Below are 15,533 nucleotides of genomic sequence, written 5' to 3'. Positions count from 1 at the left end.
CATTTTGAGAGAAATCTTTGCGAACAACGAACCTTGAACTTATTGCAGCATACTTTTAGACAACTTATACATTATTTTCCCTTTTGTTAAACAAGTTGCACAATATTTTTTGCAGTACGCTTTTATAAGCCACATTGTCCCAGCTCCATCCGTAGTTTTCGTTTCCGGTTCCGACTGGTTTTGCATCTTGCAGTGTGCTCGTCTGAGCCTTCTGCCTGTCTGACTTTTGGCCGCAGATTCAGCTCCATGGAGATCGTTTTATTCGGTACGTGCTGTGCATCGCAGTGTAATGCCATTGCCATGCCATTTCGTACATAAATTAATGCAGTCGTGATACAATGCCCACTGAAACTCCACTCAAATGCACACACACACACACACATATATATACACATAAAAAGGAGAAAGCCAACACAGATACTCACAGTCACATCCGTCTCGACACCGAAGTGCTGCAGTGTAATTTCTCTTTTGGCGTTATTAAATAGAAATTTCAGTTCCATGACTCCGTGTGTGAGCGAGCGAGTGTCTCTGCCAAAGTTTCCTTTCATTCTTTTTTTTTTTTTGGCAAATTTATGCACTGCAGATTTTTGGCTTATCTTGCGGGACTTTTGTGTGTCTTTAGGTTGATGGCCAACATTTGCGAAACTTATTCAAATGAAAACTTCGGTTGCAAAACTCACCAATGATTACAGTTTATTCGCACAGATAATGGCTAAATGTTTTGGCTTCACAATAGCAAACTGGAAGCTGCATAATAATGCTTGGATAGGGTCCATTGTGCTTATTAAAGCACACATTTAAGACAGTTTATTCACTTTGTTGTACATATTACTGAAGAATGCTATGGATAGCATTAGCTAATTGTTACTAATCTTTAAGGGTGAGTGACTACATTGTTAAGGGCTTTACCACATACACTCTGTGAAGGACACAAAGCTTGACTGCTTTAGCAAATAACCCCTTAAATGTAAACCCAATCTCACAATCCTATCCATTCAACCGTGTAAAATCAATTTTAATTTTCCTTTGGCATTTCTTTGCACACACAAAAAAAAAAAAAAAAAAATAATTATTTTGGCAAGTCACTTGGCTTGGTTCGTAAAAGCCCAAAAATGGCCATAAAATTTTACGCAAGTAACACCGAAAAAGGAGGCTGACTATAATGGCCCAAATGTGTTCAATCCGTATAACAGTTGGCCAGAAGTGGAAAATCGGCAAGAGAGAAAAAGGTAGCAAAAGTTTGAATGAAAACGATGAAAATACGGTTTGACCCAATATTGAGCTGAACTTTCGTATTGAAAATTCATTAAGCAAGAACTCTTTGCTACCGCCTAATTAAACTGATTTATTGATAAAGTTAAGGCATAGAAATATTGAATATTTAACGACGATGCTAGAAATGAAATATGTTGAAAAAAGAGAGAAAAACCTGGATTTACCTGCTTCAATTGGCTGACAGCCTTCGGACCGGCTCACAATTCTTGGCAACATAATTCAATTGGATTGCCAGAAAACTTGGCATATTTTGATAGCCAATGTGTGGGCTTAGAAGCTTCCATTTTTTTTTTTTTTTTGCCTTTTTCCTCTTTCTTTTGGGGATATTTTTTTCGGGTAAATGGGATCAAGTTGTCGGTGCTTTTGATTTGGGTTTTCCGGGGGATAAGAAACCGGCTTATCAACGTGATAAGCCTTGTGTTGTTTGTTACACCAAAAAAAGCAATTCAAGCGTGTATATTTATTTTTGTTTATTTATTGAGGAAATGTTTTTGCTTTAGAGAGCCTCATTATGGACTTTATCAAAACCAATTATGTCACAGACTGACACATTTTGGCTATTTCCCCATTCGCCATGTCAAAATATCAAATTGCTGGGCAAAATATTTTAATATCGCAGCGAATTTTCCAAATGAGCTGGACTCAAAAACCGGTGTCCATGAAAACAAATGGGAATTTGCGGGTGCCATGTCAAATAAATCAAGCAAAAATAGAAAATAATACGAAAATTCTGCATACCATAGAAATTCAATATTAAATGCAATCAGTGTTTGGCACAGAATTACATAATCCATTGCGCATAATTGAAAATTTAATTTCTGCCAACCAAAAGCTTGATTTTAATACATTTCCAATAAATAGAGAATGGCACGTATTGTTATTTGGCGGGAAATTGTGGGAAAATATTTATGCGTGTAACATAAACCTATTTTTATTTATATGCAAAACCAATATGCACTAGAAATACTTCAATGATTTTGTTGTGCGTTGCACTCATAATTTTAATATATATATAAATTACATTGTTTTTAAATGTTTAGATTCATGTAAGTGGACTGATAATGAATTTAAGTTGCTGACCACTGCGTTTTAAATAAAAAAATTGGTTAAATCACATAATTAAATTTAAATATATTATGGTGATGTAAATATTTATCCCTGTTTTCTATTTTTTGATAGCTAGTATATTAAGAAAATTATAAGAATATGAAGCAACAAAAATATAATTAGATTAGGTCCCTAAATTCGAGGAGTTACTCTGCTGTCTCTTTTTCATTCCCTCCCTCGGCTCCTTTTACCCTTGGCCCAAATGCATTTAAGCCGGCTTTTCATTGCGCTTTGATTACCAAGGATGCAGTGTTGTTGCCTTGACTTTTGGCCACCGTCGCCTTCGTTCTGTTTTTCATTTACGTCTGTGAATTGAATCAAGTTTGCCTCGCTTCCGGTGAACGCGAATAATTTCTCCTTTTGTAATTTCCTTTTTTTGCAAAAGTTTCCTTGCCATGGATGCAGCCAAGTTTTTTCCGCCGGAAAACACAACATCCGCTTTTTATAAATTCTCAATTGTGCGCGAAAATTCAGCACAAAGGCAAAAGCAGCACAAAAATAAAAAAAAGAAGAGAAGAGAGAAATGCTAGAAGTGGTCGAGGAAAAAATCAGAAAAAAAGGAAGTGACAATTGCGTTCTATCTCAGCCATTTGCACGATTGTTGCTCCATTTTCACGGTTTTCTCGGATCGCTGGCTACGCCATTTTGCCCGCGAGGCTCGAACAGGTGACACTTTGACAGCTGGCAGTCACTTTAAGTGGATTTTCAGTGACAGCTAAGCGAGTTTTTTTTTTGAGTGTAAGTCAGTGGTGAAAAGTGCGCCATGAATTCGAATGTGCTCGTGAGTGACGGAATGTAATATGGTCACCAAATGACAGCTCATCTTGTTATTCTGCGATTTACAAATATTTTTCTTGTGCTCTTCAAAACAAATTTAATTTTGAAACCTTATTTGTTTTACCATTCCACATTTCTTTTTACCTCATTACTAAAGTGTATTTTAATTAAATCACCTGCAAAATATTTACACTCATTTTAGTGGCATACAACAACATGTATGGCATGCAAGTAATTAAATACAAACAAGTGGATCAAGGGCAATTAAATTAAAAGAGCATTTTGCTAAAAACTCCTAGTTAGTAGAAGCAAACTTTTCAAGGGTCGACTGATTGAGGCAAATTGCATTTAATGCATTAAACTGCTCATAAATAGCGGCCAAAATGGCCACCGAAAATTGAATAGAAAAAGGGGGAACATTTCATTTTAGCCCCTCGCCGGGTGGCCGTATGGTCCGGCAACCATTTTTGGATAGTAAACGCAAAATTATGCACCCTGAATATGGTCTGGCATTAATTAAAAGCGACTTCATTCCGTCGCTCGGCTATTCTGTGGTTTTCTAGGTGAAAGTGGGGTCGGAAATGTGGGTGTAGTTACACTGACCACAACATTTATGGGCATTACGCATGCTGCAGCATCGGAACGCAAACAACTGGAGGAGCAACCACACATAACACACAGTACAACCGGTGTGCTTAATATGCCCTTTAAATGGACTTGTTATGGTTGCTTACTTTTGCCACACACTGTGCCACAGCAACAGCCACAAAATTACCCCGAAGATTCGTCGAAAATATTTTAATTAAATTTCTTAGCAAATTTTGTTTAAGAGCCCTATATTCTTAATGAAAATTTTAAGCGAAGCGTGCTTATATTTAATTATTAAATAGGTAAATACTATGATAAAATGCAATAGTCTTTGTTTTGTACTTTTATTTCATTCTTTAATTTAATATTTAAGCATATCTGCTGACAAGTTCCTATCATTTAAATTGTCGTAAGCATTTTGAAATATCCTTTCTGTACGGCCTTTAACCTTGGAGCCTTATCGACAGCATCGCTGTTCGCCAACTGACCTTTCGGACAGTCACCTATCACAACGGGCCAACTGCATCCATCAAAATGTGGGTGGCACTTCGATTGGTGAGTGGGCTGCAGACATGGTCGAAACGATTTGTCTGCCGGCCAACTCACTCGCCCGGCCAAATGGCATTGCATGCCAATGCATTCGGGCCACTAGGATATCCTCAGCTGACTGTGACACGTTGACGTCCGAGCACGCATATCCGTTTCCTGCCAATGGCCGTCATAAATAACAATCCACAGAGGCAGTCGGAAGGAGGAAATTAAGATAGCTGCAAGATGGACAGACGTAGATCATATACCCGTAACATTCAAATGGCGACATACTGACTGAGGTTATGATTTTTTATCAGGAAATACTCACAAGAATAATCAAGAAATACTTACATGCTTAAAACGCACTTATTCATACTTTGATTTTAGATGAAATACGCTCTCTACAGATCACATTGAAGTGACAGCCTGTCCTCTTACCTTAATTAGATGAGCTCCAGAAATTAATCCTAGCAAATGTGAGGCAACTATGTTACTTTGACACTTTAATAGTTTCAAGCCTGGAAAAGTGGAAGCTTACTTGGCAGGCCACCAACTTGCTGACAACACTGCCAAAAGAGGACGGAGTGTAGTGCGGAATTAAGCCATAAAAGTTTTTACACCTCTCCAACAGAACAGGTTGGCTGCCTCGCCTCCTACTTATCCCCATTTCTGCAGTTCCCCTTCCATTTTTTTTGGGGGCACTTTGCTGTCAGCAGTTTGCACGATTTCCATACAAGCGGGTTGCCAGGCTCATAATGAAACACTTTATCATTACCAAAGTTGACAGGGCGGGGAATGAGCTACACTGCTGTAAAGCAACCTCATGGAATAATTATTCAAAACACTGATTTTGTGCCAGGACGGTAATAAAGAACATTTCCGAATGAAACATTATTGCATTAGAAAATAAATCAAAACCTTAAATTTTCTCTTGCTACTTTAAAAAATCTACTTAGTTCTTTTGTGTGGCACAATCAATTTTGATTATTTCAGTGCATGGCCACACATTTTCCCAGGTCCATGAAAAATATTTGCAAAATATTTTTAAAGCCAAACATGGGGCATACATAATATTGACATTGATAGATTAGCTGACTCGTGCACTCACACACTTAATATGAACCAACTCAATTAGTACTTTCAACGAAAAAATCGAAATCGAGACCTCAATTGAAACTACTGATGGAGATAAATGACTGCTAATGTCGGCTGCAGCAAGTTCCTGAGAAATGGTTTTAAAATGCATGCGAGTCCAGTTTTTTCGCTTTTTCTTGCAATATCATCGAGTATTTTTCTAAAGAATTTTTTACATCGACCAATTGAATTAGTCTACAAATAAATTACAACAAAGGAGCCTTTCAATTGTTCCGAGCCAAAACAGCACGACGTCTTGGGTGCCGGGAAAGTTTGAAATTTAAGCCAAGCTGAGCCGGACATCAATAACGTGCGGAAAACTTTGCCATAAACTCTTGGATATCCTGTCACTCCAGTTCTTCAGACATTCCCCATCATCCTCATCCTTTTTCGGTCGCCTCATTGATATGCCAAAAGTAGACGTGGTCTGCAGATTGGCTGGAATTCGGCTATTTGTGTTCGCCTGACATTGACGATGGCCCGTCTGAGGACCTTGGACGGCAGTTTAGTGGGTTTATTTTCCACCCGAAAATGCATAAAATTGGTGAAAGCTGTGGCTAATAGTTCATCGTTAAAGACAGTCGCCACAAAGCAGGATTAAAGTACTTATTTGGGCTTAAAAGATATATAGATCAACTCTGAATATGATATGTCTTTGGATCATTACCTCTACCTTGAATTAATTTTAAAACTCGTTATCGTTCTTTTTAGATGACCCTACAATTTATTACATTTGATTGTCTGCCGAACGTTTATAATTGATTGTTACAATGATTTTTCTGTGTGAATTAGAATTTTTTTGGACGCTAGACAATCTCTGCCAGCCAACTCAGCCCCGGGATGCGGCCGAGTCATAAACATAAAATACAAACATTGAACGAGCTCTGGTCCCTTGTCCTGGGACTTTGGTCAACAGATTAAAACGTTGGGTGAACATCGCCATCCCATATCATAAATATACACAGTTGGAGCCGAACATCCATTTCTCGAGAGCTTTTAGGAGTCGCCAGTCAAAGAACCAATCAAAACGTAATCGAAGTCATCCGCAGACATTGAACATCAATTATTTGGGCTGTTCGGGGCAGGCGATTTGGTAGAGGAACTGCACCAATGTCCTGGTCGGCCTGCCAGTCATCCTGCCAGCTGTCAAGTAGGGTATCAATCCATAGGTGCTCAGTAGTCCAGTGCCGTAGGTATCCAGATGGGCCCAATCGCTGCAGGGCACGAGTTCGTGGAGAACAGCAGCTGCCAGACAAGACGAGGCATATCCCTCGCCATCGTTCAGGAGGTCGAAGCTGAGGTGTTCTGCCACACGATCCTTGTAGTAGCGCCATAAGGGGAATCGCCACAAGCGATCACCAGTCAAGGAACCCGCACGCTGGAACTGTTTCCATATGTAGTGGGAATTCGACCAGATTCCTGTGGCTCCGCCCCCAACTGCCTTCTTCACGCCCTTGCACATCGAGCCCACATCCACGACGAGTCTGGGCTTGTATGTTATCTGACCATAGAGCATGGGATCCGAGATGACCACCACTCCTGTTCGACTTATGTTACGCACCGCCAGAGATTTGGAATTGAGTAAGGTCACCACATCGCCAGGCTTGCAGGACATTCCAGAGGGCAGATTCTCGCACAGCGGTATCACAGCAGTTATATTGATGGGCAAGGATAGCGCTGCTGCTGCGCGCATGGCGGCCAAGATGCTTGCCGCTCCAGTGAGATCTCCGCGGAACTCATCCATGCCCTTGCAAGGACGCAGGTTGATGCCACCGGAATTGAAGGTAATGCCTTGACCCACCAGCAGAATGGGCTTATCTTCCGGTGCGGTGCCGCAATACGCCACCTCGAGGAGAACGGGTGGCTCGCAACTGCCTTTGGCAATCATCAGGAAGGAGTTCAGATGTTGCTGCTCAATCCACTCCATGGTGCGAACCTCCACGGTGATGCCGCATGGGCACAGTGAATCCACGGCTGCCTGCGCCACAATTGTCGGTGTCATGCAATTGGCTGGGGCATCACACAGTCTTCTGGCCAAATTCTGTGCCTCCGCCTTGAAGAGGCCCCTTGTCCAGGACTCGACATCCGGTGAACCATGCAGCTCCAGTTTCGGTATGGTGCTGCGATACTTCTTCGCCAGGTTCTCCTCATATCGCCAAATGGCCAGTGCGGCACCTTCGGCTGCCTGTTCGGCATAGTCCATATTATCCACATGCACTTCCGAGCAGCCAATGCTTTGTAATGAACGGGCACCGATTCCGGCTGCTATGCGCACATTCTCCATGCCCTCGTCCAGCATTTCCAGTTCATTGAAGGCTATGCCTTCGAGACCAACGCCCACCACGCAAATGGATCGAAACTCGCTGTCCACATTGTTGAAGACCTTGCCGCGACCCAATCGTCCAGTCAACTTGGTTTCGCAAACCAACTCCGATAGCTTGCCCTGTACACGATCGTCAAACTTTTCGCCAGCAGGCGTTAGTCGAGGTCCCTTGCCCGACTCCTTTTCGTAAAGGCCCAAAACGATTCCTTTGCCGCCCTTGACGGCATCGCCAGCTCCACAGCCGGCGGTCACATGGCGAACAGATCCAATTTGGGGCACGGCGTTTACGCGGCACCGGCTCAAGCTCCTCGCCAAGGCGGGTCCCTTCAGCAACAGTTGTCCACGCATAGTATATAGTATTATGTGTATCGCACTATAAACGCGAGCTATGATCTGCACAATTTTGACGACTGTTGTGTGTTTTCACAATTTACGGCAACTCTCGAAGTGTAATGTATGTTGGTCTCTCGAACTGTCTCTAATAATTTTGACCTGCCACGTTCAAAAGTTTTGTCAAGTGTCCAAAAAAAAAAAGTTTCAAAAATATTTCATGTGCGAACGTAAAATAAATGTATATTTAAAAAAGGAACGAACGAAATGCGTTGTGTGCTTTCGTTGCTAAAATCGGTAAGACTAAACCAAACCGAACAATTTTTTTGATAACTGCAAAGAAACGGAATACTAGATCAGAAAAAATACGGAAATTCAAATGAAGAGTCAAACAAGGAAATATATGTATATGTATAGGTATAGAATCTAAAGGTTTACTTACTGTCTTCACAGTTGCGATCAGAAGAACATTTGTAACTTGTAGCTGTGATGCATGTAGAGTTGGTAAAATTGTCTTCATAGACAATATTAAAAATAATCAAAATATGTATAGGAAATTTATAAACGAAATTTGATTCCATGGGTTTTTTACATGTGCTTTATTCTAAAGACCTTCTTGTTTCAACAAGACAGCGTTCTTATGAAGTTATTATATATTTGTAATGCATTTTCCTATTATATAGCAACCATTCTGGCAATAATCCTAATTAATGGAAAATAAACCCAAGCTCAATGTTTTTAAAATTAATTCGCATTATGCACAACATTTTTTAAGTTATTGTGCTTAGTTCGATGAAAATAGGACTAATGTGTTATATATAGCTGCTATATAAATTAAATAAATATAAATAAATATTTATAATATATATATTTTTATATAACATTTATAAAAAATCTATAATATAATTATAAAATCAATTACTGCAAGGGTATGCTTCTGGTTTTTTGGAAATAATGTTCTTGAGTTATTCAAGATCTAAGCTTATTATTATTTCGGCTGATTTCGATCGGTTATTTCGGTCGCTGATCAAAAACTTGTAAATTTATAAGGTCGGAAATGCTTTCACCTCTCTTATACTTTTCTGCTAATCTAGTATATCCCTTCACCCTTAGAAGTAGTATACATATTCTTAGATTTAAGTAACTAAGACATTGCATGCAATTTAAAAGTAGAAAGTAAATATAATAGAAATTTTTTGCTATTTGCAGTGTTCTATGTCTTCAAAGACGAAACCACTACTAAAAATCTGGTAAGTTACCAAGAAAAACTTTATAAGAACCTTTTAAGGAGTTAATAGAGAACCTATAAAGCATTAAAACTGGCACCGTGAAAAGATACATTCTTTCCTTAAGTTTAGTTCTTAGTTTTATTACTTACCAGCAAGTCGAAACAGTGGACCGAAATGGGGAATCGAGAGTTGACCCGAATTGTGTGGTTTGCCAATGGAGAACTCAAGAAACGATCCTTGCCAGTGTCGTTTTTCCTCGTTTGCTGACCTACACAGATCCTGTCGATATGATTCAGTTCAATACTTAGAGTGTCCAAAGCGCGAATAACTTTCGGCACTAAAGCAATTTACATAAAATGTTTATTTGGGTATAATTTTGAAATGTGCTCGGAGAATTCTCGTTTTTACGTGAACTTCGATCGGTTGAGTGTCATGTCGGTGATGTTGAGATTTCTATAATAAGCAAATAGATATTTAAAAGGTCAATAATGTAGGAGTACTACTATTAAGAGTTTTCTGAATATAATGCCCCGTCAAATGAAAAACTCTTGAAATAATTATATAGGGATACAAACATTTTTTAAAGCAAAAAAAAAAGCACTTGTATATTTATTTACTCCTTTCACATTTTTTTACCGTGAGTTTCCACTGAATAAAAGTGAGTAAGAAAAAGTGATTGCCGCATATTTCCCACGTGGTGGAAAAGTTTTTTCCAACAATAAAATGCCAAGCGGTGCATAAAGTTCATAGAAAAGTTTTCTTTCTGTTGATTGAAAATGTCGCTTATTGTCGCAGGCAAAACAACAGAAGAAATGAACAATAAAAATATACATAGTTGAGAAATTAAAATCAACAATAAACCAATCACGATTTTAATTGTTCAAATTATGCTACAATAATTTAAGTTTACTGACTTGCGCGGGGGAAACAATCATAATCTCTAAAAAACCATTTAAATAGTCAACAAAATCGATTTATTTTCAATATTTCTAATTTTGGCAGTGAACATAAAATAAAAATTTTAAATCAAGATTGCCATGTTCAGTCCAAAAGATGCGTTTCAATGGAAATACGATTTCCGGAAAGATGTGATGCCTTCTCCAAGGATACTCCTCCGCCGATAATTTGCGACCAATAGGGTATCAAAGCCACTGATGTAGAACGATGCCAAAAAAGACCTTGGAGTTCTGCATATAGCTGAATCGCCCTCCAGTTAGATATGCAGAAATGCTGAATCACCATATAAAATTGAATATAGTTGATCAATCCACTAGCCACAAAGGTCAATATCCAGGGCAAGGCAAATAGCAGGAATATATTCCGCGGAAAGGGTCCATTTTTCAATGCGGAATTCTGTTTTTTGATCCAATTGTTTTTGACTTGCTCGGCAGCTGTTGCCGCCGTAGTTTTAAGGATTCCTTTCCTTTCCATCGATACCTCACTTTTGCCACTTTGCAAGTGTCGACAGTACCAAACTCCGATCATTGATAGTAGGGAATACATTATGGCCTTGACCAGCATCCAGTGATTGTATTTGTAGCCCAATTGGAGCGTTAGATTACGATCCACGGAGGGATAGACCGTTTTTAAATTGGCATTCGCCTCGATGACCGGCTGAAGATTTGAGCCCAAGTGCAGGGATGTCAGCAGCGCAAAGTATCCAATATCTTGTATTTTCGGTATGAACATGGTTTTCAAATTTGGAGTTCAAAAAATAAAATTTTAAGCACGATTTTTAAATTTTGTATCTAATATTGTGTGACGTCAACGTGCTCTGACATTCCTGGTCTGGTTGCTTAAAAAAAAAAATTATATCACAATCATTTTTTGATTTTTATTTTAAGTTATACGATATCTTTCACAGCAAACATATAGGTAAATAATAAAAGATTTTATCTTTATGTTTGTTATAAATTTATTTATTAAATTGAAGAATGTAAAATGCAGCATGCTGAAACTACTTAACTTTTTGCTTCTTGATTGCATTAACTTAATTTCGCATTAACTTAATTTAGCGCCATAAATTATTTGAAATTCCCGCCAGTTGGTACAGTTTGAGAGCCACTATTGGTTGTGCTAAAAACCTGCACATAAATGCTTGACAATATTCACTTATTCCAAACTATTATAAATATTTATTTAATATTCAAATATTAAAACAATCAATGTTTTGATACACATATTTCTTGTTGTAAAACAATATACTGCTAAGATTTAAAAGGGAATTAGTTTTTAATTTTAAGTTTCAATAGTTCAATTGGTTGGAGTGCTTAGTAAATAGTTAGCACGGATATAAACCTTGGTGAGAGCCTTAGCTAATAGTGTGTACACACTTTGCCATAAGGCTTAAATACAGAAAATAAAATTTAATTCTAACAATTATACTTTTTTTTCTGTATGCAATTAGGAAAAATGTTTTCCATATAACAATTCTCTGAAAACAAAAGATATTTTGTTACTGTGGACTTTGTTCTGCGTGAATAAGTTTATTATTCACGAATAATTGTTTTGTAGTATATTTTAGTATATAATTATTCGCGTGTGTTGGATTATTTGGCCGGCAATGAAAAAGTATGCATTGTGGCAGGGCAAACGAATCGTTTCAAAATTTTGTCCAAAAAGTGTAAAATTACGCGAAATGGAGCGCGAAATAGCGCACAGTTTAGCTGGCGGCGAGGAGCGTAGCAGCGATGTGGCACCTGGCCAGGTTAAGACCTTCGAGGAACTGCGTCTATATCGAAATCTGTTGAACGGATTGAAGCGCAACAATTTTGTGACGCCAACGAAGATTCAGGCGGCTGCCATACCCATGGCACTGGCCAATATGGGTAAATATCTCAAATGCAACGGAAGTTTATCAATAATAGCTGCTATATATACCTGCAGATCTAATCATACAGTCGAAGAGTGGAACTGGCAAAACTCTGATCTACGTTATAGCCGTCGTTCAGAGCTTTCAACCCAACATGAACCGACCACATGCCATGATCGTCGTTCCAACTCGAGAGCTGGCCATTCAGGTGCAGGACACGTTTGTCCAACTCTGCAAATCGTTTCGGGACTTCAAATGCTCTGCTTTCATCGGTGGCACAGAAGTGGCCAAGGATCGCAGCCGAATGAATGAAAGTCGAGTCATTATCGGTACACCGGGACGTCTACTGCATCTGTATGAGAATAGGGTATTGGATGTGTCCAAACTGCGACTGCTGGTGCTCGACGAGGCCGATCAACTTTATCAGACGAAGAGCCTGCAGCATACGGTCAGTAAGCTCATAGAGGCAATGCCCAAGAACCGGCAGATAATTGCCTGCAGTGCCACATACGATCAGGATTTGGATGAGCGTCTGGCCAAGGTCATGGACAAACCCATGCTTATATCGAATTCCGAAAGGGCTACCGTGCTACTGGGCATCCGCCAGTTTGTCTACGAATTGCCACAGCAGAACAACAGTGTGGAGGAGATGCGTCTAAAGCTGCAGATTCTTGGCCAGATCTTTAGCCAGTTGCCTTACGAACAGGCCATCATCTTTGCCAGCTCACAAATGCGAGCGGATTCCTACAAGAACTATCTAACAGCCAGTGGTGTCGATTGTCATTTGATCTCGGGAGCCATGGAACAATCGGAGCGTTTGCATGTGTTCGAGGGCTATAGAAACTTTACTATGCGAATCTTGGTGGCCACTGATTTGATGGCACGCGGTGTGGACTCCCCGCATGCAAACCTGGTTATCAACATTGATCCACCACAGGATCATGTCACCTATCTGCACCGCATTGGACGAGCTGGTCGGTTTGGCTCCAAGGGCATAGCCATCACGTTTATATCCTCAAAAAAGGAGAGCCAGAGATTTAGGGAAATGTCTAAAAAAATCGCTACGGCTTGGTCGGTTCTGGAGTTTCCCAAGGAGCCAATGCCAAATGAATTCAATTTTTGGGATTTCGAAAAGTACAACTTTGGATATTACATCAAGGAAGAGAATCCGCTACAAGAAATGCCTATGGAAAACAAGGTTCCTATTAAAGACATTCCAAGCAAAGACCCTGCAAATCCGGATGCTTCATCGATGAAACCTTTAGTTGACTTAGAAAATCTTCGACAGGATCAGGAGAGGATCAGGAAAAAGAGAGATCCAGAAAAATCAAAAGTTGTTGCAGACAAAGTACTAGTGGCCTTAGAAAATGTTGTATCCCAAAAAGAGTTGGAGCTCGAAAACTTACCAGAAACTTCACATAACAATAAGAATCTTAGAGTCAAAGAACTGAAACAAGTCGAGAAAGAAATTGCAAAGCAAGGAAAGCTTAAAGAAACTAACTCCAAAGCTGGAGGTTCTAAAACGAACAAGACGGAGAGAAGGAAAAAATTGAACACTCCATCAAAGTTAAATACAAGTGCATTATCCCAGATACAGAAGCAACCAACTGAAGTACAGCAAACACCAGAGATCACCGTAAATAAATGCTATTTGGAAGACATACAACTAACAGCAGACGACAAAGAGTATCATGCAGTTAATGGAGCGGGAATCCAGGTTCCGTCAAAATCTCCCGAATTGACACCAACCCTAACACCGTTGGAGCTGACCCAGGAGCCGTCTCCAACCACAGTGACACCACCTGCACCGCCAGCCAACTCGATTAACAACAAGACCTATTGCCTAGCTGCTCCAACGCAAACCAGTTCGATGACCATACAGAACATGGTTATATCGAACACGGTGGACGATGCCAGTAGCATCAGTTCGGATAGCATGGTGTGTGGCTACCATAGCGATAGGTCCTACGACACCTTCTATGCATCCAGTGATGAGGAGGATATCTGGAATAGATTAATGTCGAAACAAAGGCGTCAGCCGAAGAGAGGCCATGGAAAACGGCGTCTGAGACTATACAAGAAAGTATTTCCTAAACTAAACGCAAAAGTTAAACGCAAGTTTAAAAAACGGATGAGCTCGTCCTGCAGATCCAAGAAAGCACACTCATTTTATAAATGCGACTTTCAGAAGGATGTATACAAAAGAATATCACATTTGCCACACATGAATTTGTGTCATCTGCTTGACAAATTCACAAATCAAGAGAGAATTCTGAAACGGATCCGCAAGTATGCAAAGAAGCAACTCATGGATAATGCGACGGTTAGCATTTTGCTGGATAAGCTCTATAAATCCATGCTGGAACTGTACTATAACAGTCCTAAGGAGAGGAAGAAGCATGTTAAGGAAGCCATGAAGGAGGCCCTAAAATCCATTGATAACTACGACAGCCAAGAGTCTTCGGCATCAGAGGAGGAGGATGATCTAAAGAACAAGCTTAGTGTTCATGTGACGAATCAGATGGACATACCACCAATGCCACAGGCCGCTGATGAAATGGGCTCGGGGAATGAATCGGATACGGAGGACTCGCAGGACTACGGCGAAGGCGAAGAGATCATTGCGGACGATGAGGACGATGGCAGCGATGGCGAACCAAATTCATCAAGTGGTTTTATAGAGAGTCAGGAGAGTGTTTCGTCTGGAATTGACACTTCCGTTTACGAAACGGAGTCTACAAGCGCATCTGGAAATAGTTCTATTGCATTCTTTATCTCGGATGATGAATCAGATGTTGAATCCTTAACATATTCGGAAGATGGGAGCAATGTCAGCACGGCAGGATCAAGCTCTCCGCGCTCTACAGTAGTGAGCAGCAGCGATGAATATTCGGATGATGAATCCGTAACTGAAACCAATGGCATTACATTGCAGAACGCCCAATTATTGTGGTTGCAGACTTTCAAGATGCAGTACCAATTCATTGCCTCACATGTGGCCAAGAATCTACAGAACCATTACTAAATGGTTATGAATAACTTGTGAAAACTCAGGCATTAACATTAAACTTAACTAATATCACTTCACTCGGAAACAAAACGGATCAGTTCCCAGAGAGGCTGTATCAGTCTCTTTCCTAACATTTTTATATCGTAGCCAGTTAAATCGTTTTCTTAATTTAAATACTCAATTTCGAAATAGCTGATAGCATGTTGAATACCATGAATGTTTTGTATGCAAACAATAAATTGCAGAATTTGTTACCAAAAAAATAAATGAATTAAAGCAGAAAACTACATTTTAAATTTATTCTATGGTTCATTGATCAACTTTATTGATCGTTTTTCATGTTAATACGCTACATAATCGCATCAAACAAATTAATCCACAATGTGAAAGTTAAATCCCTTTAATCACTCGCAA

The 15,533-nt window shown here is 39.7% G+C and overlaps 3 protein-coding genes and 1 long non-coding RNA gene across 4 annotated transcripts in view; 2 read left to right on the top strand and 2 right to left on the bottom strand.

Annotated features, from left to right (window-relative positions):
* Positions 1–15,533, top strand: part of LOC123327209 — a 179,176-nt gene that overhangs the window by 33,260 nt on the left and 130,383 nt on the right. The window contains exon 2 of the long non-coding RNA XR_006541761.1: positions 9,278–9,318. This is a non-coding gene — a long non-coding RNA (uncharacterized LOC123327209). The remainder of the gene's footprint in view (positions 1–9,277; positions 9,319–15,533) is intronic.
* On the bottom strand, positions 6,117–8,199 carry LOC123327028 (cytosol aminopeptidase). The gene has a single exon (XM_044922924.1). It carries the CDS (start codon positions 8,084–8,086, stop codon positions 6,479–6,481), a length of 1,608 nt encoding a protein of 535 aa, XP_044778859.1. The 5' UTR covers positions 8,087–8,199; the 3' UTR covers positions 6,117–6,478.
* Positions 8,140–11,095, bottom strand: LOC27206290. The gene is made up of 2 exons (XM_016171274.2): positions 9,447–11,095; positions 8,140–8,401 (listed from the first exon to the last, which is right to left on the bottom strand). Exon 1 carries the CDS (start codon positions 10,984–10,986, stop codon positions 10,339–10,341), a length of 648 nt encoding a protein of 215 aa, XP_016031336.2. The 5' UTR covers positions 10,987–11,095; the 3' UTR covers positions 8,140–8,401; positions 9,447–10,338.
* On the top strand, positions 11,833–15,403 carry LOC6737550 (ATP-dependent RNA helicase DBP4). Its single transcript, XM_016169803.3, has 2 exons — positions 11,833–12,125; positions 12,184–15,403. Exons 1-2 carry the CDS (start codon positions 11,861–11,863, stop codon positions 15,132–15,134), a joined length of 3,216 nt encoding a protein of 1,071 aa, XP_016031335.2. The 5' UTR covers positions 11,833–11,860; the 3' UTR covers positions 15,135–15,403.

The sequence above is a fragment of the Drosophila simulans genome, chromosome 3L (assembly GCF_016746395.2).
Source record: "Drosophila simulans strain w501 chromosome 3L, Prin_Dsim_3.1, whole genome shotgun sequence".
NCBI classification, from domain to species: domain Eukaryota; kingdom Metazoa; phylum Arthropoda; class Insecta; order Diptera; family Drosophilidae; genus Drosophila; species Drosophila simulans.
Note: the sequence above shows the minus strand (reverse complement) of the source record. Positions and strands in the feature narration are given on the sequence as shown.